This window comes from Pongo abelii, chromosome 3, assembly GCF_028885655.2.
Source record: "Pongo abelii isolate AG06213 chromosome 3, NHGRI_mPonAbe1-v2.0_pri, whole genome shotgun sequence".
Taxonomy (NCBI): Eukaryota; Metazoa; Chordata; class Mammalia; order Primates; family Hominidae; genus Pongo; species Pongo abelii.
Genome location: NC_071988.2, coordinates 95,618,868 through 95,643,304, shown reverse-complemented (window position 1 = coordinate 95,643,304; position 24,437 = coordinate 95,618,868). Strand labels below are relative to the sequence as shown.

Sequence of the window (24,437 nt, the reverse complement as noted above, 5' to 3'; positions counted from 1 at the left end):
TTTGGTTAAAAAAGTTTAATGAGCTGTAAAATAAATACACTTCCATTAAATATTAAATAAATTATTTACAACTTGAAAAAATACTTTTTACCTTCGTGCACCTTTATATACAGAAATAGCATAAAAAGTGACAATTGAAAGTTTAAAACCATCATAACAAAAAGTGTCCATTGTCTTATGATCCACTGGAAAGAGGACCGACTCATCATTTATGGCTATGACTTGGCAGTGACTCCAATGTGATATCCTGTTAGAAAATAAAATAAAATAAGACAAAATGTTACAGATAAGCTCAATTCTAGCAGAGCTTTAAGAAACTTTAAAGCATAATCAGGAATCAGAATTTCTGTCAGTTGTTTTCTAGTACATCGTATGAGAAATGCTAAGATTTTTCAGAGACCAACTCTTACTTAGGCTTGAATTCCTCTTTCACACTTGCTTTGATTATACACCTACTTCAGTAGAAGTCTGCATATGCTCAAATCTGTTGCATCAAATTCTGCTTAATAAAAATGCAACAGCAGTCATGAGAAATAGTTTTCCTAACCAAATCTATGCAGTGGACATAATTAAAATCAAAGATTAACTGTCTCAGCATATTTATGACATACAGTTAATTTAGGAAAATTAGTACCAAGGGCATAATGATAGTAACTACCAGTTAATAGGCACCCACTATGTGCTAGCACAGCATATTCTTTTTCCTAAAATAATTCTGGGATCTATGCTAAAAAATCTCAGTGGCAAATAACCAAAAATCCATCCTTATTCACATCGGTGGTCTTAGCTTTACCACAGTAAGCCAATACATTAAAAATTTTGATGCAATAAATACTGAGTATAGCATTGGTATGAATAATTACCCATTTTATGAATTATTGAGCTAATTCTGCAATAGGCTAAGAACAAAATATCTGTACTTAACGAATGCTAAATATAGCGTTGTTCAAGTATCAGAACCATCTGGAGTGTACATTAAAAATAGAATTCTGATTCAGTAGATTTAGGGCTGGGCTTAGGAATATGCATACTCAACAAGCATCTCAAGTAATTCTTTTTCTTTTTTTTTTTTAAGATGGAGTTTCGCTCTTGTTGCCCAGGTTGGAGTGCAATGGCGCAATCTTGGCTTACTACAACCTCCGCCTTGCAGTTCAAGCAATTCTCCTGCCTCAGCCTCTCAAGTAGCTGAGATTATAGGCATTCATCACCACACCCAGCTAATTTTTTGTATTTTTAGTATAGAAAAGGTTTCACCATGTTGGCCAGGCTGGTCTTGCACTCCTGACCTCAGGTGATCCGCCCACCTCAGCCTCCCAAAGCGCTGGGATTACAGTCCTGAGCCACTGTGCCCAGCCCTCAAGTAACTCTTAAACCTACTGAAGTTAGACAATCAATAACTGAAATGACATCATCTTTCTTGAATGTTTAAGGAAATAAAGTTCCTTCTTCCGACAAACTTTAAGTGTGTTCTTGATTTCCTTGCCTCCCTCTTCCTCTGGGAGTTTTCTTCCCTAGCTGCTCACTTTCATTATCAATGAAATATTCCTCTTCACACCTTTTTACCTTATACCTACAACATGCTCAGTTCTCTCTCTTACAAGAAAATAAAATACACGTTTTCACCAACCTATTTACCAAATTTACATCCCCCTCCCTTTCTACTTCCTTTTGTAAAAAAAGAGCATTCAACCTATTGTCTGTCTCCATGCCCTGACATTATCAGTGCAAGCACCCCCAACTGTGGCTCTCCACCATGTGAGCTCAACCTAGCATCACAGCTGTATCTCCCCTAACACTCATTTAGATTAAGCCATTTTTCACAAGTTTCTAAAATTATCTATTCCATTTCTCAGTATAACCCTTTCTTTCCCTTCACAGTTTCTTGAACCAATCTCACTAGTCCTTGAACATTCACTTCCAAGGCCACCCTGAACACATCTTTTCCTCCTCCCTAAATAAATTCCACTGGATTCTTTCTGTTTTTCACTGGAAACTTCTCATACTCCATTGGTTCCTTTCTCATGACATTTATTTTATATCCCTAGTATTCTGGTTTCTTACATTTTTTTTTCCTATCTACTAAACAATAAGTTCTTTGAGAATAGGACCAGTGTCTCTCATATTTATATCCCTAATAATACTGATTAAACACATAGTCTATTCTCAATATGGAATCCATCTTATACTCAAAGAATAATACTTTAACATAGCCATTTTTCATAGTGTATACATAATTAAGAACATATTCCATATTTTTCTTGAGATTATATAGTGTTAAATTTTTCAAAATTATAGGATATGATCTAAAGATATATTTTAAAACTCAAACCTGTAATTTTATCTTCAGTTATGCTATAACATGTACATTTCCATTCTCTTGTCGAAGTTTCTTTCGTTCCTCAGCTTCTCCTTCATATTTCCTGATGTATCGTCTTCTAAGCCTTCAGAGAACAAGGCATTCTAATATTATCAAAGTTCTATTCATCTATATGTTTGATTGGAGTTTTTATGAGTAGAGGGGGTTCCACTTCATGAGTAGTGACAGACCAGCAATCACTATACTTGACACTAAACCTAAACCTGGCTATGAAATATTACCAATTTCTAAGGGGGTATTTATGTTGACTTTATATAAATCCATTTCCAGAGAGCTTATATTTAAATATATGTGTCTTGATATACCAATTCTGAGAAGGTATGAAACACATCCATATGTCTTGTTTTTGCAGAACTTAGTACAGCTGCCATGCACAATTGGAGAAGATGATGGTATAGTTTTGCCATAGGAGGATTCTATACTTACACAAATTAAATGATTAAATATTTTTAAAACAGGCTTACAAAACAAGTTGAGCTTTATTTATTTCTAGGTATAAAATATATCCTTCTAGTTAAATTTACTGCTACTTTCCACTTTAAAAACTCAATTATTTAAAAACTTCTTGTTGTTGTATAAAAATCCCCTGTTGTTAGGAGGTCTTTAACCCACCACAAAACATTATCATTAAAATCATAAAAAGTTTTCTTTTATTGTAATAGTTGAGGGAAAAACTCACCTCAATTATGAAAACAAACCCAGCAACTTTTGCTTAGGTTTAGTGTTTGTTTTATGTTTCAAACACAAGGAGAATATGGGAGACAAGGGGAAAAAAGCCACTGCTTAATTTTAAGAGTGCTAACATTAACAAAATCTATCCATTCTTTCCCAAAAAAGTATTAAATATTTCAAGTCGAATAATTACAAGTTTAATTATTACAAAACATCTTCCTTAACTAGCGATTATTTTGTTCTATCCTTTAAAATAATAATGGTTTGTCTGAGAGTATCTCTCCTAAACACCTTTGCATATTTGGCTTGAGGTACTAAAAAACCAGGACAAATTCTAGGGTGTGCAAAACAAATTTAAGCTACATATCAAACTTGATATGCATGATGAAACAATTTTTATGTGTCATTTTATCACGATCTCATCTAAATTTAAAATAATTGTAAACAATGGCAGAAGATAACCCCTTGTTTCCTGAATGGTAGTCGTAGTAGATCATGTACACAAGTGGATAGCTGTTAAAAGTTATTTACCAAGACCTAAAATTAGAAGAATGAGTCCCTTGCTTTTCCCAAGCTCTAGTAGCACATGAGTCATCACAGAGCCATTCATGTCCTCCCCCATCTTCCCTTATTCAGTGACTTCTGTTTGACAGACAATGCCATTTTGATGCACCCATCAGTGCCTACTACCTGGGACAGTCTAGTCCTAACATTCACTGGCCATGAAGTGAAGTGTATGATCTGTTATTATGAGCACAGGGAAGATACACTGGAGTCAAACAGTAATAGAATTGTCCTTGCTTGCTCTGCCATGTCTTATGATGGAAATTTATTTTTAATAATTGAGTTCTCATATTTGATAGTAACAAAATAAGCATAAGCTCTAAGTAAATTAGTACCATGTTATAATATTCCTAACTCAGAATTTTGCATTCTAATATGAGCAGAAAACATATCTATTCTTTACTGCTGATGATTTGTAGTTCTTTGTCATTTTTAGTATCAAAGCAGTATGTCTGATACTACGAACCTCCTATAAACCAGGTCTTAATTAGCTTCTGAGGCTTGATGAAGCATAGGATTTCACAGTAGATATAAATATTTTCTGAGATTCTAAAGTAACCATGAGTAGAAAAATAACATGAAATAAAACCTTCAATTATTTAAGTTCAAAAAATTTCTAGATCTTCTGTAAAAGGGCTTTACACGTTAAATTTCAATGGTGGCCACAAGTCATAAACACTGACCACTTTCTGTGATATTTGTCAATAAAATATAAAAATATAAACCAAAGATCATGAGACAACAATATAATAATTCATCTAAAATACCAGAGTAGAGTATGAGAGAAATACTGAAAAAATTAACCTCCCATTATTGTATTAAGAATTTGTAATTTATGTCATACTTACTGGACTGTAATAACAGCAATAGCTGTGAGGATCACAGCAGACATAAAGGCAGCTATGGCTGCTAATGCAATTTTGGATAAACTACTGTCAATCATGCTGTGAGTTTTCATGGACTTTTCCCCACACCGTTCACCGAAATATTCTTGCTGACATCTGCAAACAATTCACATTTAAAAATTATAATCACAAAAACATTCAGTGTGTTTTAAGCTTACTTTCCAGATCATAAAGAACCATTTAATTCCGACATTAAAATAGTTATGCCATGTACTCGTATTTTAAATAATGAGACACAGAATGCATTCTAACTAAGGATCTATTAGTATAAGAACAAGTTGAGATTACTTTGGGTGTGATATTCCAAGAAGACACACCTTGTCATTCTTTGTGTTTCTTTTATGACCAACTGATGAGTTCAGTGATTTGTTATGCAGTTGATACATTCCACTATTATTTAATGTGCTAGCTGCTTGTGGGAGGTAAGGGGGGAGGAGGTTAAAACAACGTGAAAGATTATGCAAAAATTACCTTTAGGTCCTTTTTTAAAGGAGTTTTTAAAAAATGCATACACACATATATGTGTATATATACATATATACGTATATAGGTATATATACATACACACACATACATACATATATATATAGAGAGAGAGAGAGAGCAAGCACGAGCATGCACAAAAAATAATGGTTTATACCAGGGGTCAGGAAACTACAGCCCATGGATCAAATCTGGCCATTTGCTGCTTGTTTTGTTAAACAACCTGCAAGCTAAGAATAGTTTTTACATTTTTGTTTTGTTTTGAGACAGGGCCTCGCTCTGTCACCCAGGCTGGAGTGTAGTGGTGCGATCACGGCTCACTGCAGTCTCAACCTCCTGAGCTCAAGCAATTAATTCTCCTACCTCAGCCTCCCAGACTGCTGGGACTATAGGCTGTCACCATTGTACTCAGCTAAACTTTTTTGTATTTTTTGTAGAGATGGGGTTTCACCCCATGTTGCCCAGGCTGGTCTCAAACTCTTGGGCCCAAGGGATCTGCCCATCTCGCCCCCGCAAAATGCTGGGAATACAGGTGTGAACCACTGCACCCACCAATTTTTACATTTTTAAATGGTTACACTTTAATTGGTTGTTTAAGTACATATAACAATCTTGGCCCACTAAGCCTATAATATTTACTATCTGGTACTTTAACAAAAAGTTCACTGACCCTTGGTTTATACATTGGAAAAATAAATGTTTTCCTGCAGTTAGGGGTTTCAGACATGGTGCTAGAAATACAGAATTCTATATGCTTTAGGAAAACTTACTTGCATGTTACTGCTTCCAGGTGCTGTATATATTTGCATTCTCCGTGAATGCAGAAATTTTGAAATTCTGCATTACATGGATTTTTCTTCTTTCTGTTTCTTCTATTTTTTCCATTTTTGCCTCCCTTTTTCTTTCTTTTGGGTTTATCTGAAGTATTTTCACTTTCCGTCTTGTTTTTGGGGGGCTTAACTACCTGTTCAACTAAAAAAGAAAAGATTTATTGACAAGAGTCTCTCAAACTTGAATATCATTTTAGAGACATGAGAGAAAGATGTCATAGCGGTGAACGCTCACACGGGTAACAGCCATGCGCGCCTCATTACCTAACACAATATAAAAGTTAGAGAGGATTAAATAACTCTAATTCATAATTTTCAGTTTTTTCTACCTGAAAGTAGTGTCCACTCATGATTATAGTTGGGAATTAGTGAGTACTACTTGCAGGTGGAAAAAACTGAGAATTATAAATTAGAGTTACTCTATGTTACAATGCTCCAACTCCCAGATTATAAACAGATTATAATCAAATTAATAATTTCCATGGAGCTAATTTTCGTGGTTAATCTATTTGAAAACAGGAGCCCAGGAATATTTGTATTCAGTGCTTCAGAGATTTATCTTATCAGATCCACAGAAACTTGTGTTCAGTCTTGTAGTTATGCAAGGTGTAGTTTACCCACATACTAAAGATAGGAAAGGGCTTTGCGTGTTAGTGCTGTGCATTTTGTTACATTAATGTCTGAAGAGGTTTATCCAAGTGAATATTTAGCAAACAGATTTCAGTAAAGAGAAAATACCATTAGTCATAATGGTCATGCAGCACCCATTAAATACAAAACATTAGAAACATAGTGAAGGTCAACTAGGGTATCAAAGATAGAATATCTGTGATTAAGGAAATGGAAAATAAATACTGAGTATTTTAGCAGATTATTATAATAACATTTAACAAAAGTAAAATTAGTAGCAGATGTTTAAGAGGTGGTTATGCAATTTTTATATTGAAACTTTTCTCCGATGATAAAAAAGCACAAGACAGAAAAGTCCTTTAAGAGAAATATTTTGAATGAAAGTAACTTCGCTTTATCAAATAGATTACAAACTATAGACAGAGGCAAATAAAAAATAGTCACTGTGCTGAAGTGTTGCAATAAGCACTAACATCATGGACATTTAACTTAGCCTTTCGAAGGTGTTCAGTCAACATTTTCACTCTATTTCACAATGCATTGCAATTTTGAGCACTAGTCATCATTTGTACTACTAATTATTTACTTGGCCTTCTGAAGTGTTAACAACTTGAAACATGTTCAAGAGAACAGTTTCTAGACACCTTGATGGGTCTAATCTCATGCCTTCAAAAATAAGCACAAATGAACCCCTTCCCCACCTCACAGAAAAGCACACTTTCAGAAGGAAGGGAATTAAGTGGAGTGTTCGCTAAAGGTTTTCTCACTTCCCACTCACCCCAGTCACTGTCCCTCTGGTACCACTTGATGTCCCTTCACCAGTTCTGAGAACCACACAGTGGGGGAGAAGCCAGGGAAACTCAAGTCAGGACAGAAAAGGCCTTCAAGAGCTCTGAAACCATCTTGGCCTGCCTCTGTAGTGGATGTTCTTAGGATATTTAGATCTTATTTACTGTTAACCTCTTCTTCCTTCAAACTCCAAAGTATGCAATATTTCTCTCTTACTTTGATACTTTCACTCCAAGCAAAGGGCCTTTTTAAAATATGACATAACAGGAAAGTGAAAGAAACCATGGGTTATATAACTAACAAATGGGATTTGGGGTTAAAGAGTGATTTTAGCAATACAAAATCTAAGTATATTCACCCTTCTTTAATATTTCCAGATGGCATTATTATTATTATTCCATCAGTTTCCCATCACCTAGTACTTAAATGCTAAAGTCTAATGCCTCCTGTCCCATTACTTCTTCTTTTCCCTTATTTGTATTAAAATGCAGTTATCTGGGGAAGGGTGGTGTGGGGGAAGGGGATACAATAGCTAAGATACAAAGTAGATAGGAATGGTTAATGTCTAAATTTGTCTCTCAGAATGGGAGTCATGTAGCATAGTGGGAAAGAGCTTAGCGTCTCTTCTGCATAGAATCAAACAGACTGGAGCTCTAATTCTAGTTCATCTGCTTGTTACCTGTGGAACCTAGAGCAAAACCTTTTGGGCTTCAGTTATCACATCTATAAAATGAGGATAACAATTCCTACTTAAAGTCATTGTGAAGATTAGGTTTAAAAATGAGACATACACCATTTATGATCACTCTGGCCATATAGGATGTGCCCACATTATGGTTCTTTTTGTCTCAGTTTACCTAGGGGCTATCCAACAGATGGACAAACAATAAAGCCACTAGAAAATCTGGGGAGCAGCTTTACTTCTGAAGCAGCTTTGCTCATATAAACCCACATCTCATAGGCCATATTTTTGCTTTATCCCCTACTCACCTCTGACTGAATCATCGACAATATAGCCAGGTATTTGTGGTTCATTATCATACTCTTCTGGGTAGTCATAGTCGGCTCCCGAGGACAGTTCACTACTAGAAGGCATTTCACTCACAGGGGAAATCTCACTTCCTGAAGACATCTCACTTCTTGAGGTAACCTCAAATCCATCAGCACTGTGATCCCCAGAAAATGGTTCACGCTTCCCAGAGTAGGTGTCATTGAGGTCCAATCCAGCAGCATAATGGCCTGCAGGGGAGGGAATAAGGGAAGAAAAGAAAAGGTAAAGTAGGGTGCCTTTCGATCCAGCTGTGTTAGGTAGAAAAGTTTATCTTTTGACATCAAAGCAGTTATTGCACGTGTGCTATTGTTTGTGATTCAGTCATTTCTATGAAAGAAACTTTACATTTCTGCCAGCAAACAAATTCAGCTGTCCCAATTACAGAGCTGCTTTTCTGAAGTTTTTCTTTTCCACAGATGATCCACATTAATTTCCACATCAAAAATATCCCGCCAAATTGGCAAATTAATCTAACACAATTACTTGATGGGTAATGTCTAAAAATTCGCATCACTTCACATTCCAAATGCATTTCATTTTTTGCTAGAATGCCATCCTGGCCTATTTCGATAGGTTCTAGATACAAATATCAGATTTTCTTCATATGTGTTCATATTTTTAAAAGATGTGTTCATATTTTTAAAAGATAATCTTTTAAAATAATAGAAACAGTGGTTAATTATATCGATTATTATTGTCATTTTTCATTATTATTATTATTACTACATAGACAATAAAACTGAGTACTAAGTAAGATTTGGGGCCCAGAGTTAAGCCACTGCTTTATCTTGCTTTTTCTTAGGTCTCAATAAAACAGCATCAGAGTGGTGCTTTTAACCTCTCGCCGGGACACTCTAAGTCCCTCTAGGAAGGTAAAGAAGAAATCACTAGACAAAGGAGATGGAGAATTAGGCAGGAGGCAGGAAACACTGCTGGGTCCAATATCTGCGGAAATCACTTCACCTCTCTAGATCTTGGTCTTTTTAATCTTTTTAATCTGTGAAACGAAAGGTTAGGTTCAAATGATCTCTCCCGTCTTCTCAGCTGAACTAAAGAAATAGTACAGCGATTCTCTGGGACACCTTGTCCTGGACGTCTGAGACATCTGCCCTTCTCTCTTCCTCCTAGGGAGGGAGCTACAGTGATCACCTTCTGCGGCGCAGGGTTGGGGGAGCTAAAGGGCGATTTTTAGAGAAGCAAGAGCCAAACTCAAGAGGCAACAGCTTTTGCCTGCCATGGGAGGAGAGCCCAGCAGTTCAGCGCCGGTGAATCCTCACCTGAGCCGAGTATCAAGAGCGACAGCACCACCGGCGCTGGCGGTAGCAGCGGGGCTCTCATTGGTCCTTCGGAGCGGCGGCGTCGCGGTCTCTGGGGCAACTCGGTCTCTGGGACGCGAGCTGCTGCCAAAACGAGCGGGTGTTGGAAGAGGGAGTGGAGACCGGGAGTGTGCGCCGCTCTCCAAGGCTTGGGGAGCTCGGGGCGGCGGGCGCGGCGCCTCGGGCTGTCCCGGGACCTCTGGGGCGCTGGCACCCAGGTGTGCGAACTTCTGTAGGGCGGCGCGCACCTGCAGCTTTATAGGCTCAGCTGGGAGGGGGCCGCAGCCCATGACGTCAAGGCCCAGCAGTGGGTGGAGGCAGGCGGCGCCCCAGAAGGTGCTACCCGAAAACCAAGAGCGGAGGACACACGCCCCGCCTCCCTCGTGCGTAAGGATTCGCGGAGAGGAAGTGGAACTTAAACCTCTAGCTGCAAGCCGTTTTTGAGGGTGAGCAGGCTGGAGTTCCGGAGCTAGTACCTGACAGAAGTCCCGATGTTTCAAACTCTGACAACCTCTTTGTATACTTAACATCTACAACAGACAGGGATTAAATAGAAGAGTTCAGTATTTAGATGTAAAAGTACTTTAAGACCAAGAGTGACTGCCTGATGTTTCCAACAAGGATAAAGGACGAGAGAGAACGCTTAATGAGGAATTGCTTCATGTAGGATGGGCTTCTATCTCAATCAAGAGCCCCTTCCCACCCATTTCTGTGAAGTGGCCAGAATTTCAAATCTCCTCACTCCCTATTTCTTTATGTGGCCCAGGGTCCTCATCAACATTAATATTTATTGATGATTTATTATTGCCAAATTATGCACTTGAAATTTTACCTACACCATCCCACAGCCGATAATGTTCAAAGCCAGGTGGATATGAATTCTTCATCTGACTCTGAAATCTGCTGTTTTCCACTGTGATGAATTTAGGTTTAAACTGATCTTTGAAAAGAGGGTTTCTGGGAAGAACAATATTTAGCCTAAAGGATAATTTCTACTGGTGGCATATTGGCATTTAGGTGAAGGGTAGTGCTCTAGACTGTGCTTCTCAAATCGCAAGATAAAAAGGTCAGCGTTGAGGGCCCACTTACAACCTAGTAGGATATTTAATCATGACAAGTAGATAAAATGAAGAGAAGACAGGAAGCTACTTAATTTGACTAACTTGGATGTACTGTCAACTAAAGAACTGGATTTTTCTTGACTTGAGGAAGAGAAAAAGCATTGTTCATTTTCCTTCACCTGGAGATATGTATCTCTTTCCTGATTGTTTCAGTAACACAGCCCTTTTAAGAATGTAGGTCAGGCCAGGCGCAGTGGCTCATGCCTGTAATCCCAGCACTTTGGGAAGCCGAGGCGGGTGGATCGATCACCTGAGGTCAGGAGTTCGAGAGCAGCCTGGCGAAGATGGCAAAACCCCATCTTTACTAAAAAGACAATTAGCCGGGCATGATGGCGCGCGCCTGTACTCCCAGCTACTCGGGCGGGCTGAGGCAGGAGACTCCCTTAAATCCGGGAGACAGAGGTTGCAGTGAGCCAAGGTCATGCCTCTATACTCCAGCATGGGTGATAGAGCAAGACTCCGACTCAAAATAATAATAATAATAATAATAATAATAATAATGTGAGTCACAGTGCATCTGTCCTAATTCTGGAAATATTTTTAAAAAGATCACATTTTTAATGGTATATCACAGTGCATAGTCCAAATAATATGCATTTAGTAGAATGAAATAATAATGAATCATGCCTTCTATTCCACATTTGTTGAGAGTGTATTTTGTGTGAGCCACCTGCTTTACATTTTATGAAGCGGAGCAGTATAGGTTCACCAGGAGCTCAGTGGTGTGGGCCAGATACATAGATAAGTAATTCTAACAGATCACATGATAAGAAGGGTTCAGAGTGCCATGGAAAACAAGGACATGGTTTAATTTTGCCTCTGTTTAATGGAAAGCTCTGTGGAAAGATGAAGAGGCCCCTCAAAGGCCTTCCCAGCAAATCTTTTACACGGAATAAAGACCTGATGTCAGGGTATGACCAAGTATGGGAAATAAGGCTAGAAAAGTGTCATGCCCATTCCAAAGTGAAGTAGGGGCCTGCACTGTCATCTGTTCTGGTGGATGAGGCAGTTGTGATTCACAGAGATTGAGAGACTTGCCCAAAGATTTCAAAAGATTCTTTTGGAGATTTTGTTTGGAGCTCATGCAGTTGGTCTACGCTGTTGCACCTTTATGCTCTCATAGGCTTCGTTTCTGTTCTAGCCCTGTTTTTCTCTTTTCTTCTTTTTTTTTTTTTTTTGATTGAGAAGTAACTTCATATTTGTAGTATATGACATGATGTTTTGATATATGTATACATTGAGGTTAAATCAAGCTATTTAACGTATGCAATACTTTCCATTTTCTTACTCTTCTTATTGAGATGAAAACACATTTGCAGATCAGTCAGCAGAAATGTTTCACTTTTGGGAAGGTGGACTGTTTATATTGGAAACTGCTTAGTCTTTTTCCAGTTGGAAATTTAGAGGGTGATCATTTACATGATCTAGGCATAGAACCTAGATCATGGGGGCAGCATAGCTTAGTGCTTTGGATGAGCTTTAGATTCAAACCAATGTGGGTTTTCATATACAAATTCCACCACATACTAAGTTCCTTAATATTTGAAAGATTCAGATTCCTCATCTGAAAATAAAAAATAAAGATAACTACATGCTTTTAAGCAGATCAAATAGATGAGATACATGAACAAGTAATACCAGATCCTAGCATATGGTGAGTGCTCAATAAATGGCAACTATCATGAATACCCTTGATATTATGACAGTTACACTATGTAAATTATATTTAATAACTGAAGGACTCTTATAAATGGAGCTACAGAGCAAGTGAAGTAATCTTCAATATTTTCAAGCCATGAACTTAGTATTTACTTCACATTAAGACTAACCATTTTGGGTATTTTATGGTGCATCATTGGGCAGCATGGAGCGTCATCACAACCACATCACATTGCAGCACCCATTGATGTGTCATGGCATTCTGGAATATATGCATGAGTTGGAAGCCAACCCCGTGTAAATGTAGGATTCTTTACATTCAACATTCTGCATGCTAGGCAGAGACAAAGGGGAACAATTTCAAAAAGTTTGAGTAGTAGCCCTTTTTTATCATGATAAATTGATGGTCCCTTAATCTATGTATAGGTTAAGGGCAGCCCTAAGAGCAAATGCTCCTAACCACTCAATTTGATGCCTACTTCATGAGTCCTGATATTTCATATGAATAGTGAAATGATTTCACTTTGGCTCTGCTGAAAGATGTGCTGTAACACCAAAAGTATAATCATGTTCATATAATTGATATTGAATTTTTATAGATAGTCCTAGAGTGAGTATTGCATCACAGTTACTTTTATGAGTCAACACGCAAACCCCCAAACCAGAATTAAGAAATCCTCCAATGTATAAGCAACATTCCCTATATTATTAATAAATGCACTAGCTCCATTTATACATATATAATGTTCTTTTTATTTTATAATTTATCCATACTGAAGAATACATCCAGCAGGCTGGGCACAGTGGCTCACGCCTGTAATCGCAGCACTTTGGGAGGCCAAGGCAGGCGGATCATCTCAGGTCAGGAGTTTGAGACCAGCCTGGCCAAAATGATGAAACCCTGTCTCTACTAAAACGACAAAACTTAGCCGTGTGCAGTGGCAGTCACCTGTAGTCCCAGCTACTCGGGAGCAGGGACTGAGGCAGGGGAATCACTTGAATGCAGGAGACGGAGGTTGCAGTGAGCCAAGATCATGCCACTGTGCTCCAGACTGGGTGACAGAGAGTGAGACTCTGTATCAAAATACATATATATATAAAATTTTTAGTTCCTTCAAAAAGAAGCCTTAACTGAGCATTTCGAGTACCTTGATATACTAATAAAGTCAATTTACAGTTGACTTTTTAACACTGTGGTGTGAAACGGTGCCTACCTGACATGAGAAAAATCCATGTCTAACTTTTGACTCCCCCAAAACTTAACTACTAATTCCCTACTTGTGCCCAGAACACTTATTGATAATATAAAGTTGATTAACATTATTTTGTGTTATATGTATTGTATAATCTCTTCTTAAAATAGGCTAGAGATAAAAATTCTTAAGAAAATCATAAGAGAAATATATTTACTATTTATTAAGCAAAAGTGGTAATTATAAAGGTCGTTATCCTCATTATCTTCATGTTGAATAAGCTGAGGAGGAGAAGGAAGAGGAAGGGCTGGTCTTGCTGTCTCAGGAGTGGCAGAAGCAGAAGAGGTGGAAGGGGAGGCAGGAAATATTTTTAGGCCATACAGTTCATCTGCAGATTTTTTCAAACTGTTGCAAATATCAGAAAACTTTTCCAATACATTTACTGTAAAAAGTCTGTGTATAAGTGGACCTTCGTATTTCAAACCCATAGTGTTCAAGGCTCAACTATACTTTCACGGCCTCAACAGTGTGGCTTTTGCACAGCAAGAACTGGCAGATGGGGCTGAGGGCAGTGGATGATTATATACAATAGAAACTAAGTAAATGTAATATGCTATTGAGGCAGGAGAATAGGTTATGGAGGCAGGGAACCTAAGGCCAACTCAGGCTGACTGGATATCAGAGGCTACTCCCTTTGAAACCCTCCTTTTGCTGTGTGGCAGTTGCTGCCTGGCAGCTGGAAAATGAAAGTACCTCTGATTGGTCCGCTCCCACAACCAATCAGACTGGTCACAGGCTTACGCTTCAACCAATCAGACTGGTCGCAGGGCACTAGCGTGAACCAATGGGAAACCTTTAGAGGGTATATAAACTCCAGAAAATTCTGTAACCAGTGCTCCTGAGCTTCTTGCTTGAACTCGCTTTGTCCCTGTGAAGTGTACTTTCATTTAAAATAAATCTGTGCTTTGGCTTGCCTTGCTTGTGTGCTTTGTCAAATTCTTTGTTCTAAATGCCAAGAACCTGGACAACTACCCTCAACCAGTAACATGTTTTGGCAAGCCAGCCAGGAAGTAAGCCCAAAGTTTAGGTTTTATATTTCTTTTTCTGTCTCTCTTTTCCTTTCCGACTCAGGACCTTCGGTGGACAGCGTCTAAGCACAGAGGCAACTGCAGGTTTCTGGCCGGGGCCACTCTCTGGTGAAACTGAAAGGTTTCGCCGGGGACGCCGCCTGGTTTCGGTGAGGGACCTGAGTCCTTTTCTTTCTCGGTCTTTCAGTGGCTGTTTCCTAGTAGCCCCTGGGTAATTGAGGGTAACTGGCTGGGACCACTCTCCAGTGTTACTTGAAAGCCGAGGAGTGAATGGGGATAGCTGGCCTTGCCCAGAAGGGGAAAGAACTATTTTCTATCTTATAGTCCCTGATCCCTATGTATGACAGAATTGGCAGCAGCGGCTTGTCCAGGGCAAATTCACACACATTTCAGGTGATTTAAACCTTCTTTCTTTATACGAAATTCTCTTCTTCCCCTACTTGACTTGTTAAGGGCAAGTCAGGGGTTTGGCCATGTTGTAGATGGTCTGTGTGAGTCATGGGGGACAGGGTGTGATTCGTGGAAGGTAATCTATTATAATTTAATCTTGCCTAAATTTAGAGAGTTAAAGAATTGTTTTAAGTGGGATAGGAAAACCCAAAGGGTTGTAATTGTAGAAGTCGAAGCCTTCTAGAAGCTGAGGCCTTCATCAGGGGACAAGAAGGAAAATTCATAGTGGGTCATCAGTGGTGAAAGTGGTGCCGGCACTCATCTAAGGTCAGAGGCATCTGACAGACTAAGTCAGGGGCTCTAAAGTGGGGAAACCCCCAGGGACCCCGGTCAGGACCCAAAATTCTTCCAGGAGGACACCCCAGATAAAATTTGGGTCTTCTAATACTTTTCTAAGTCCAGACCACTATGGGCAACTCTCCATCTATCACACCTGATTCTTCTATGGGCAACTCTCCATCTGTTCCACTTGATTCCCCGCCTGGCTGCATCCTCCACCATTGGACACTATCCTGCAATTAGGCCTATTTTGTACAAGGCAGGGAAAATGGTCAGAAATCCCATATGTACAGGTCTTCATGGCCCTATACCAAAACCTAATAGATACTATAGATGACCCCCTTTTACAAGAGCCACCTGTCTCAGGGTGAACAGTAACCACCCCCTTATAGCCCCTTGCCAAGTGTTCCTGAGGCTAAAAACCCAACACTGGGGACCTTACCAAGTTCCCCTCACACTCAGAGGTGAACACCATATTTGACTCTCTCTCTATCCCTTCTACTCCTTAAGGAAGTAGCAAGAGCTGAGGGGCAATTCCTAGTGCAGGCTCCTTCTCCATAACTAATATACAACAATGTAAGGAAAGGCCAGGAAACTACCCTGAGAATCCTAGGAAATTTGCAGATGGTTTCATTCTAGCAAATTGTTGCACCCCGTTTGAAAAGGAATGAATCTTTGAGGACACCCATTGGGAAGTGGACAATTTATTCACCCGAAACCCTCAGGGAAATCACCTGGGCCCAGACACTGTCCCCACTACTGATCGTAATTGGGACTATAACACATCCATGGGAATGAACAACTAGGCTAAATTGCTTGAGACCCTCCTTGAAGAAATGAGAAAGGGAATAACTAAGGCAGTAAATTATGATAAAGTAAGGGAGATTACACAGGGCAAGGAGGAAAATCCAGCCATGTTTTATGGCAAGCTGAAGGAAGCTTTTTAAAAATATGCTAATCTGGACCCTTCCTTTCCCAAAGGTAAAATATTAATGGCACAACATTTTATTAGCCAATCCACACCAGATACTAGATACAAGCTCCAAAAGCTACAGATGGAGCCATAAACTAATCAAAATCAAGTTCATGATACCACCTATATGGTGTATAACTACCGTGACCTGGAAGAAGGAAAAAGGGAACAGAGTAAAGAAAAACAGCAAGCCAAAATTATGGCAGCCATCATTGGTGATGCCCTAAATGCCCAAAAAGCATCCAAGGGAAACCCAAAGGGCCACAAGGATAATGCCAATAGGGGCTCTTGCTTCAAGTGCAAGGAACCTGGGCATTGGACAAAGGACTATACCAAGCCTCTGCCAAAACCCGGCCAAAAATGTGAGGGTGCCAGTTATGATCCTTGGCACTGGAGGGTTGACTGCCTCCACTCCCACCAAGGAGCTCAGTCAGGCAAAACTCCAGCAGTGCTAAAAGAGGAATCAGATGAAGACTGAAGAGGCCCGGGGTCTTTCTTATCAACCCTGTCCAGGAACACAGTAGTTACTACTGAGGAGCCCTGAGTAACTCTGGACATCATGAGCACCCAAATTCAGTTTCTTTTCGATACAGGTCTAAATTACACTGTCCTTACTGCTCATGCAGGAAAACTTTCCCTAGGGTCGACAAGTGTTAGGGAAATAGAAGGAAAGTCACAAACAAGATTCTTTACTCCTTTGTCAATTTGAGAAATCTTCCAACAGAAATTTCTATAAGTACCAAGCTGCCCAGTCCCCCTGTTGGGAAGAGATATTATGGTTAAAGTAAGGGCACTACTACAATTGCAGTGTCACCCAGTGAAATTGCTAAAAGTCAAAAATATAGACAATGCCCCAGACCACACTAATAAACAGGTTAACCCACTGGCATGGCATACTGGGAAACCGGGGAAGGCTAAAACAGCAGTGCCAGTCAAAATACAGCTTAAAGACCCCAACTATTTTTCCAATCAAAAACAATACTCAATTAAGTTGGAAGCAGGAAGAGGCCTAGCACCCATAGTTAAGGTATTATTTACCCCCGGGCTCTTGAAACCCTGTGGTTCTTCCTGCAACACCTCCATCTTACCCATTCTAAAGTCAGGGTAATGCCAGTTAGTACAGGACCTCAGAATAATTAATGAGGCTGTTATCCCTGTCTACCCATTGGTGGCAGATCCATATACCCTCCTGTCTCAAGTGCCATGGGATACAAAATGGCTCTGAGTCCTAGACTTACAAGATACTTTATTCTCTATTCCTCTGGCCCCAGGGTCCCAATACCTTTTTTCCCTTTGAATAGGAAAATCCTAATACCAGAGAAAAACAACAATACACTTGGATAGTGCTCCCTCAGGGATTTTGCGATAGCCTCCGTTTCTTTGCCCAAGCCTTAGAGAGGGATCTGAGGGATCTGCAACTGGAGAATGGGAGTGTACTCCAGTATGTGGATGACCTCTTGTATGTAGCCCAACTCAGGAGGCTTCTACCAAAGTACTATAAAAACCTTGAATTTCCTGGCTGACAGGGGATACAAAGTGTCCAAAAAGAAGGCTCAGATTACCCTCCAATGGGTCCAATATTTATGGTATGTCTTAAAACCCATGAAAATATCCATGAAACAAGTGCAAGCCATATGTGGTTTGCCTTCCCTACCCCCGCTACCCTCCCTGCCCTGCCCCCCACTGCCAAGCAGCAGCTTTGTTCTTTTTTGGGAATGGCCAGGTTTTGCAGGATATGGGTACCAAATTTTGGGCTCATGGCAAAGCCTCTATATGAAGCAACAAGGTGGCCTGAAAATGAGCTAATGGAATGGATCTCAGACATGAGGGAAGCCTTCACCAAGCCAAAACAGGCCTTACCCAGGCTCCTGCTCTTGGCATCCCAGGCCTAACTTAAGCAGAGAAGAAGGGCATAGCTGTGGGAGTGCTAGCCCAGAAGTTAGGATCAGAACTCAGACCAACCACCTACTTTTCAAAAAAGTTTGATGGAGTGGTCTTGGGATGGCCAAGTTGCCTGCTGGCAATACCAGCCCCAGCTGTGTTAGTGGAGGAAGCGACGAAAGTTGCTTTGGGCCAACCAATGGAAATTAGGTAAAGTCAGTCTTAGAGATAAAGGGACACATCTGGATGATGGGGGAAAGGTTAACCAACTACCAGGCCATGCTCCCAGACAATCCAGATGTAACCCTTACAACCTGTAACACTTCGAATCCAGCTTCATTGCTACCCTTAGGCCCAATAACCAATCATTCCTATGAGCAGGTCATTGTAAACACATATGTTAGCCAGCCTGATTTAAAAAGATCAGCCTCTCCCACATTCTGAGGATGATTGTTTCACAGACAGCAGTAGTTTTGTGTCAAATTGGGCACACAGAGCTGGATATGCAATAGTAAATCACAACACCATTTATGTAATAGTAAATCACAACACCATTATTGAAACCCAGCCACTGACCCCTGGCACATCAGCAAAAAAGGCTGAAATCATTGCTCTTACCCAAGCATAAATGTTGGGACAAAAGCTTGACATCTATAGAGATTCTACATATGCATTCCTTGTGGTTCATGCTCATGCTACAATCTGGAAAGGGGACTACTGACTAGCCAACACTCCCCTATAAAACATGGGCCTGAAATTTTCAGCTATTGGAAGCAATACACCTGCCAAAGGCCATAGCTATAATCCATTATAGGGAGCATCAAAGGGGCCTAACCCCTATAGCACAAGGGAACAGAAAGGCTGATAGAGAAGCTAAAGCTGCAGCCCTCAGTGTACAATCCCAACAGACCCTAGTACAGATTCCTTTCTATGACTGATTCCCCAGTGGAACCTAAATATACACTACATGAAGAACAGTTAATAAAGGGGAAAGGGGGACAAAAAATAGGATCCTGGTGGCATATGGGAGCGAAAATATGTCTCCCTCAAAAAACCCCAATGGAGGATTATAAAACCTCTGCATGACTCTTTCTATATGGTGAGAGATGCCACCCTGACCATGCTCTTCATTGGGCCTAACTTAGCTTTGGTGGTTAAGCAGGTCTTTCAAGCCTGCTCACCGTGTGCACTTAACAAACCAGGAAACAAAATGCCTCCTTTAATAGAATCAGTCCAGAGGAGAGCAACTTACCCAGGGAAAGACTGGCAATTAGACTTCACCCATATGCCAGTTTGCAGAGGATTCAAGTTTTTGTTAGTGTTAATAGATATATACCTTTACTGGCTGGGTCAAAGCTTACCCTACCAGAACAGAGAAGGCTAATGAAGTTATAAAGTTTCTCTTAAAAGAAATAATCCCCTGGTTTGGGTTACCTCAGAGTCTCCAAAGTGACAAAGGTCTATCCTTTATCTCCCAAATAACTCAAGGGGTTGCTAAAAGCTCTTGGAATCAAATACTATTTACATTCAGCATGGTGGCCTCAATCCTCTGGGAAAGTAGAAAGTGCTAATCAAACTCTAAAATGAGCATTGGTTAAGCTATATAAGGAAACATCAGAAACTTGGATCAGCTTACTGCCCACAGCTCTTTTAAGGATTTGTAATACCACTAGAGAAAAAATTAATATAAGCCCATATAAAATGTTATACAGAAACCATTCTTAAGTAATGATCTAATTACTGAAATTAATTAATTAACCTGTCCAGAAACAGCCAGTTTAGTCAAATACCTAGTTAACCTAGGACAATTTCAGCAGGCTTTACAAAAGTTTGCAACTCAAAGGCTTCCCACACCAGGAACTAACCAACAATCCAAAATCAGGCCAGGAGATAAAGTACTTGTTAAAACATGGAAGGAGGGATCATCTGTTCAATAACTGCAACCCAAATGGAAGGGACTGTTTTCAGTGGTACTGGCCACACCTTCTGTGGTCAAGGTACTAGGATTAGATAGTGGGATACATCTATCAAGAATTAAGTCTGTGATACCTGAAGCCCTGGACCTGGAACCTCAAGTTCCCATCAGCCACTACACCTGTGATCCTGTGGACGACCTGAAGTACCTGTTTAGAAGACAGACAAAATATAGTATCTACAAACTTTCCTTGGTGTTTTTGTTATATAGTTACTGTAGACTGGATAATGGTCACCATGTTTCTATCTATCTATCTATCTATCTATCTATCTATCTATCTATATCTATCTATCTATCTGTCATCTATCTATCTATATACATAGATATATTTTGCAGTTTAATTGCCTTTTTTCAAATGGTTGGAATCATTTCTGTTGTAGTAATTAAGCAGAATGTTTTAATTCATTCCTGACAGCATAGGTATTCAACCTTTGAAGTTCCCATTAAATCTTTTAACCAAATTCATTTCCTCTTGCCTAAAGACCATCAAGCTTCAGATGACCAGGCAACAAAGCTTCCAGCAAGTTCCAAATGAAGATAATACCCCTGGCCATCAAGAAACTACCCGGTTTCTACTAGACAGAGCATGGAAAGAGTCCCATGATCCCCACTAGGTAGGGACTCCACCCCAACTCAGCATGAAGCAGTTATACAAGAAAGACCATCAGTCCCTCTGCCTCTCATAAAGATTTATGGGGATCACATTTCTCAGTGGGGGAAATAAGGCAGGAGAATAGGGTCTGGAGGCAGGGAACCTAACTAAGGCTGACTCGTGCTGACTGGATATCAGAGGCTACTCCCCTTTAAACAAACCCCTCCTTTTTCTGTGTGGCAGTTGCTGCCTGGCAGTTAGAAAATGAAAGTACCTCCGATTGGTCCCTTTCCACAACCAATTAGACTGGACACAGGCCTACTCTTCAACCAATCAGACTGGTCACAGGCCACTAGAGTGAACCAATGGGAAACCTCTAGAGGGTATATAAGCCCCAGAAAATTGTGTAACCAGCATCCCTGAGTGTCTTGGTCAAGCCCACTCACACCCTGTGGAGTGTACTCCTATTTAAAATAAATCTCTGCTTTGGCTTCTTTGTTTGTGTATGTCCAATTCTTTGTTCAAAATGCAAAGAACCTGGGCAACTACCCTCAAATGGTAACACTGTTAACCACATTTATAGAAAACTGAATCTTCTAGGTAGTTCATTTATTCCTCAGATATGTTTTGAGAACTAGGCACTATTCTAGGCACTGGGGATAAAACTGAATAAGTTGTAATGCCCCTGTTTAAGGACCTATATCCTATGAAGGGGGAAGAGATAAGCAATACACAAAATAATCTTAGATGGAAAGGAAATAAAATATGTAACATAGAGAACTTGGAATGTTGGAGGGAGATGGTGCAAAGAAGTATGAGACAGCCCCTACACTTAAGTAATTCACAGTTTCTCTCTGAATTTTAGGACATTGTAGAAGAATTCATTTCACTAGTCATTTCTCAAACATCCCTCTAAACACTGCTAGATAAAAGCTTTTTTTTTTTAAGCTCCTTAACGAGTCAGCTGATCAGACTCACCTGATAACTCTTTTAAAATGTACATTCCATTCTCCTTTCTTGGTTCAGTAGGTTTATGGAGTGGGCTCCAGGCCTGTGATTTTTTTTTTTTTTAATAACTCTCAAGAAAATTCTGATGTGCACCCTTAAGAATTGCTCCACTTAGGGGATACATGGGCGAAAAAAAAATCCAAGATTCCTGCATTCAGTGAGATTATAAACTAGTGGGGCTGTATATTCACATATGTGGAAGTTTTGTTGGAAACGTGAAGAATGGATAAGTTAATTTCAACAGGAAGCTTACACGGGTTGAGGTGAATGTGATCTAAATGTGATGAAGATTTTTTTTTATAGCTAAAAAACTCATGTTAGAAAATTATTCAATTACTATTCCTTTAAATAGGAAACTAATATACTAAAAATATGTTTGAATATATGAAAAAGAAAAAAATTACTTTGCACATAATTCTTAAAGAACCAATTAATCACATAAATGCAATATCTGCATTAAATTATTATGAATCTTCATTAATTCAATTGTGAATCTAAGATCAGAAAATAAAGTTTACAACTATCATACACTGATTCAGGAAGCTTTCAAATTTTAGTATGCTATTAAGTCTTTATGAATTTATAAGTTCAGGATAAGATTTGGCATTTTATTATTTCAGAAAAATCATGTGTTAAAGTCAGGTGATCAAAATAGTCAGAGTCCAATAGAGTTTTATGAACTCCAATTATAGTCACTAAATATTTATGTCTCTTCGTGTTATTTCTATTATTATTTTATTTTTCAGACAGAGTCTTGCTCTGTTGCCCAGGCTGGAATGCAGTGGCACAATCTTGGCTCACTGCAACCTCCACTTCCTGGCCTTAGCCTCTGCAGTAGCTGGGGTTACAGGCATGCACCACCATGCCTGACTAATTTTTGTGTTTTTAGTAGAGATGGGGTTTCACTGTGTTGGCCAGGCTGGTCTCAAGCTCCTGGCCTCAAGTCATCCACCCACCTCGGCCTCCCAAAGTGCTGGGATTTACAGGTGTGAGCCACCATGCCCAGACACTTTTTGTTATTTCTAAAAAAAATTTTGAATGTGCTTAAAACCCATTTCTACACTTTCCTTGTTTTCTTACATTTTATTTTACATTTTATCACTGCAGTTATTGTACATTGAAAGATTGTGTGATAGCCTTTATTTTTATTTTTATGTTTTTTGAGATGGAGTCTTACTCTGTCTCCCAGGCTGGAGTGTAGTGGTGCCATCTCGGCTCACTGCAACATCCTCCTCCTGGGTTCAGGCGATTCTTCTGTCTCAGCCTCTTGAGTAGCTGGGATCACAAACGCACGCCACCACGCCCGGCTAATTTTTGTATTTTTAGTAGATACTGGGTTTCACCATGTTGTCCAGGCTGGTCTCAAAATCCTGACCTCGTGATCCACCTGCCTTGGCCTCCCAAAGTGCTGGGATTACATGCACAAGCCACCGCACCCAGCCGTTATTTTTCATAGTTGCCAAACTTCTCTGTTGGCCTTCTTGTTATTCAAAACTTGAAAACAGATGCATACCTCTAAGAACTATAGGGTAGTATTATTAATGATCAGTATTTCATGCATTTCTGTTATGAGTTTAAATAATCTCTTTAAACATTTATGCATTTTTAGCAAAACTAAGCTATATTATATACAGGTTTTGCTGTATTTTCTCATGAACACAACAGGCTTTGTCTCAGTTAATGAGAATAGCAGTTTTGTAATATCATAAGTGAAGCAATTACTAACTTATCACTGACTTGTGGTATAGACCACTCCTGTACAGTCTGTCCTAAGCAGGAACAGATTAAACCACAAAGGAACTGGTCTTTGTGTTTCATACGTCAAAAAGCTTCCTAAACATGTGTGCTAAAATTACATGGCCAGAATAAGAAAAAGTATTTGTTAGTTAATGTGGAAAAGTACAGACACATGTAGAATTTGTAGAAAAGAGGAATTGTAAATCCAGTTATAAATTTTATGAATGTCAAATGTGTCAAGTATTTTTCCTGAAATCAATAGTTTTGTTCTTGTTTGGAGTTTCAGATGATTTTGCCATTTATAGTAGGTATAATTTCACCCTTAGATTTCTTTCCTTTCATAGGAACTTCAAACATCGCTCATTTTGGTTACTTCTCAATGTAACAAGCATTTTAACAATATTTTTATTAACAATTTTCTAAAAATTTTGAGATTCTCAATCACTACCTTGTGCCAATTAAGGAAATATTTGGCTTTTCAACAGTTCAGCTGGTCTGAGCTAATTCTGATACATGGTGGGGTGGGGGAGGCTACTTAAATGATAATAAATTCTAAAGGATTTTTAAAAAGAAATTTAAATTTAAATTTTCCATCTCAAAATGATATGTAATATAATTTATATGCTTATTTAAATAGAAAAAATAGAAACTTTGAAGACATGCTTTGCCTAAAATACATCTTAGAAAAAAATTATCCAGATTGCACTTTGAAAAGTTATTTTAACTGTGGATAAGAATATAGTCACTCATAAAAACTCTTTATTAAATTTTATGTCACTAAATCTACCCAATTTGGAGATATTTCAACATATGCCTCTGCTACATTATGATACATACTTTTTTCCTTATAATAATATTGCAATC

General features: G+C 39.2%; 1 protein-coding gene across 2 annotated transcripts; it reads right to left on the bottom strand.

Moving 5' to 3' along the window:
• AREG (amphiregulin) lies at window positions 1-20,698 on the bottom strand. Of its 2 annotated transcripts, XM_054554062.1 has the most exons (7): window positions 20,311-20,698; window positions 9,579-10,147; window positions 8,241-8,489; window positions 5,772-5,973; window positions 4,462-4,614; window positions 2,330-2,441; window positions 4-247 (listed from the first exon to the last, which is right to left on the bottom strand). In XM_054554062.1, the coding sequence occupies exons 2-6, from the start codon at window positions 9,637-9,639 to the stop codon at window positions 2,348-2,350; spliced, it is 759 nt and encodes a 252-aa protein (XP_054410037.1). In that variant the 5' UTR covers window positions 9,640-10,147; window positions 20,311-20,698; the 3' UTR covers window positions 4-247; window positions 2,330-2,347. The 2 variants fall into 2 exon arrangements, with proteins under 2 accessions (XP_002814920.3, XP_054410037.1); XM_002814874.5 differs by lacking the exon at window positions 20,311-20,698 and having other exon boundaries at window positions 1-247; window positions 9,579-11,246.
• Window positions 20,699-24,437: the final 3,739 nt, after the last annotated feature.

Excerpts from the sequence above, each read along its gene's own strand:
- AREG (XM_054554062.1), bottom strand. The coding sequence starts at position 9,639 with ATGAGAGCCCCGCTGCTACCGCCAGCGCCGGTGGTGCTGTCGCTCTTG. Across the intron at positions 5,974-8,240 it reads TGTCGATGATTCAGTCAGAG|TTGAACAGGTAGTTAAGCCC; the intron begins GTGAGTAGGGGA and ends TTTCTTTTTTAG. Across the intron at positions 4,615-5,771 it reads CTGGAAGCAGTAACATGCAA|ATGTCAGCAAGAATATTTCG; the intron begins GTAAGTTTTCCT and ends AATTGTTTGCAG.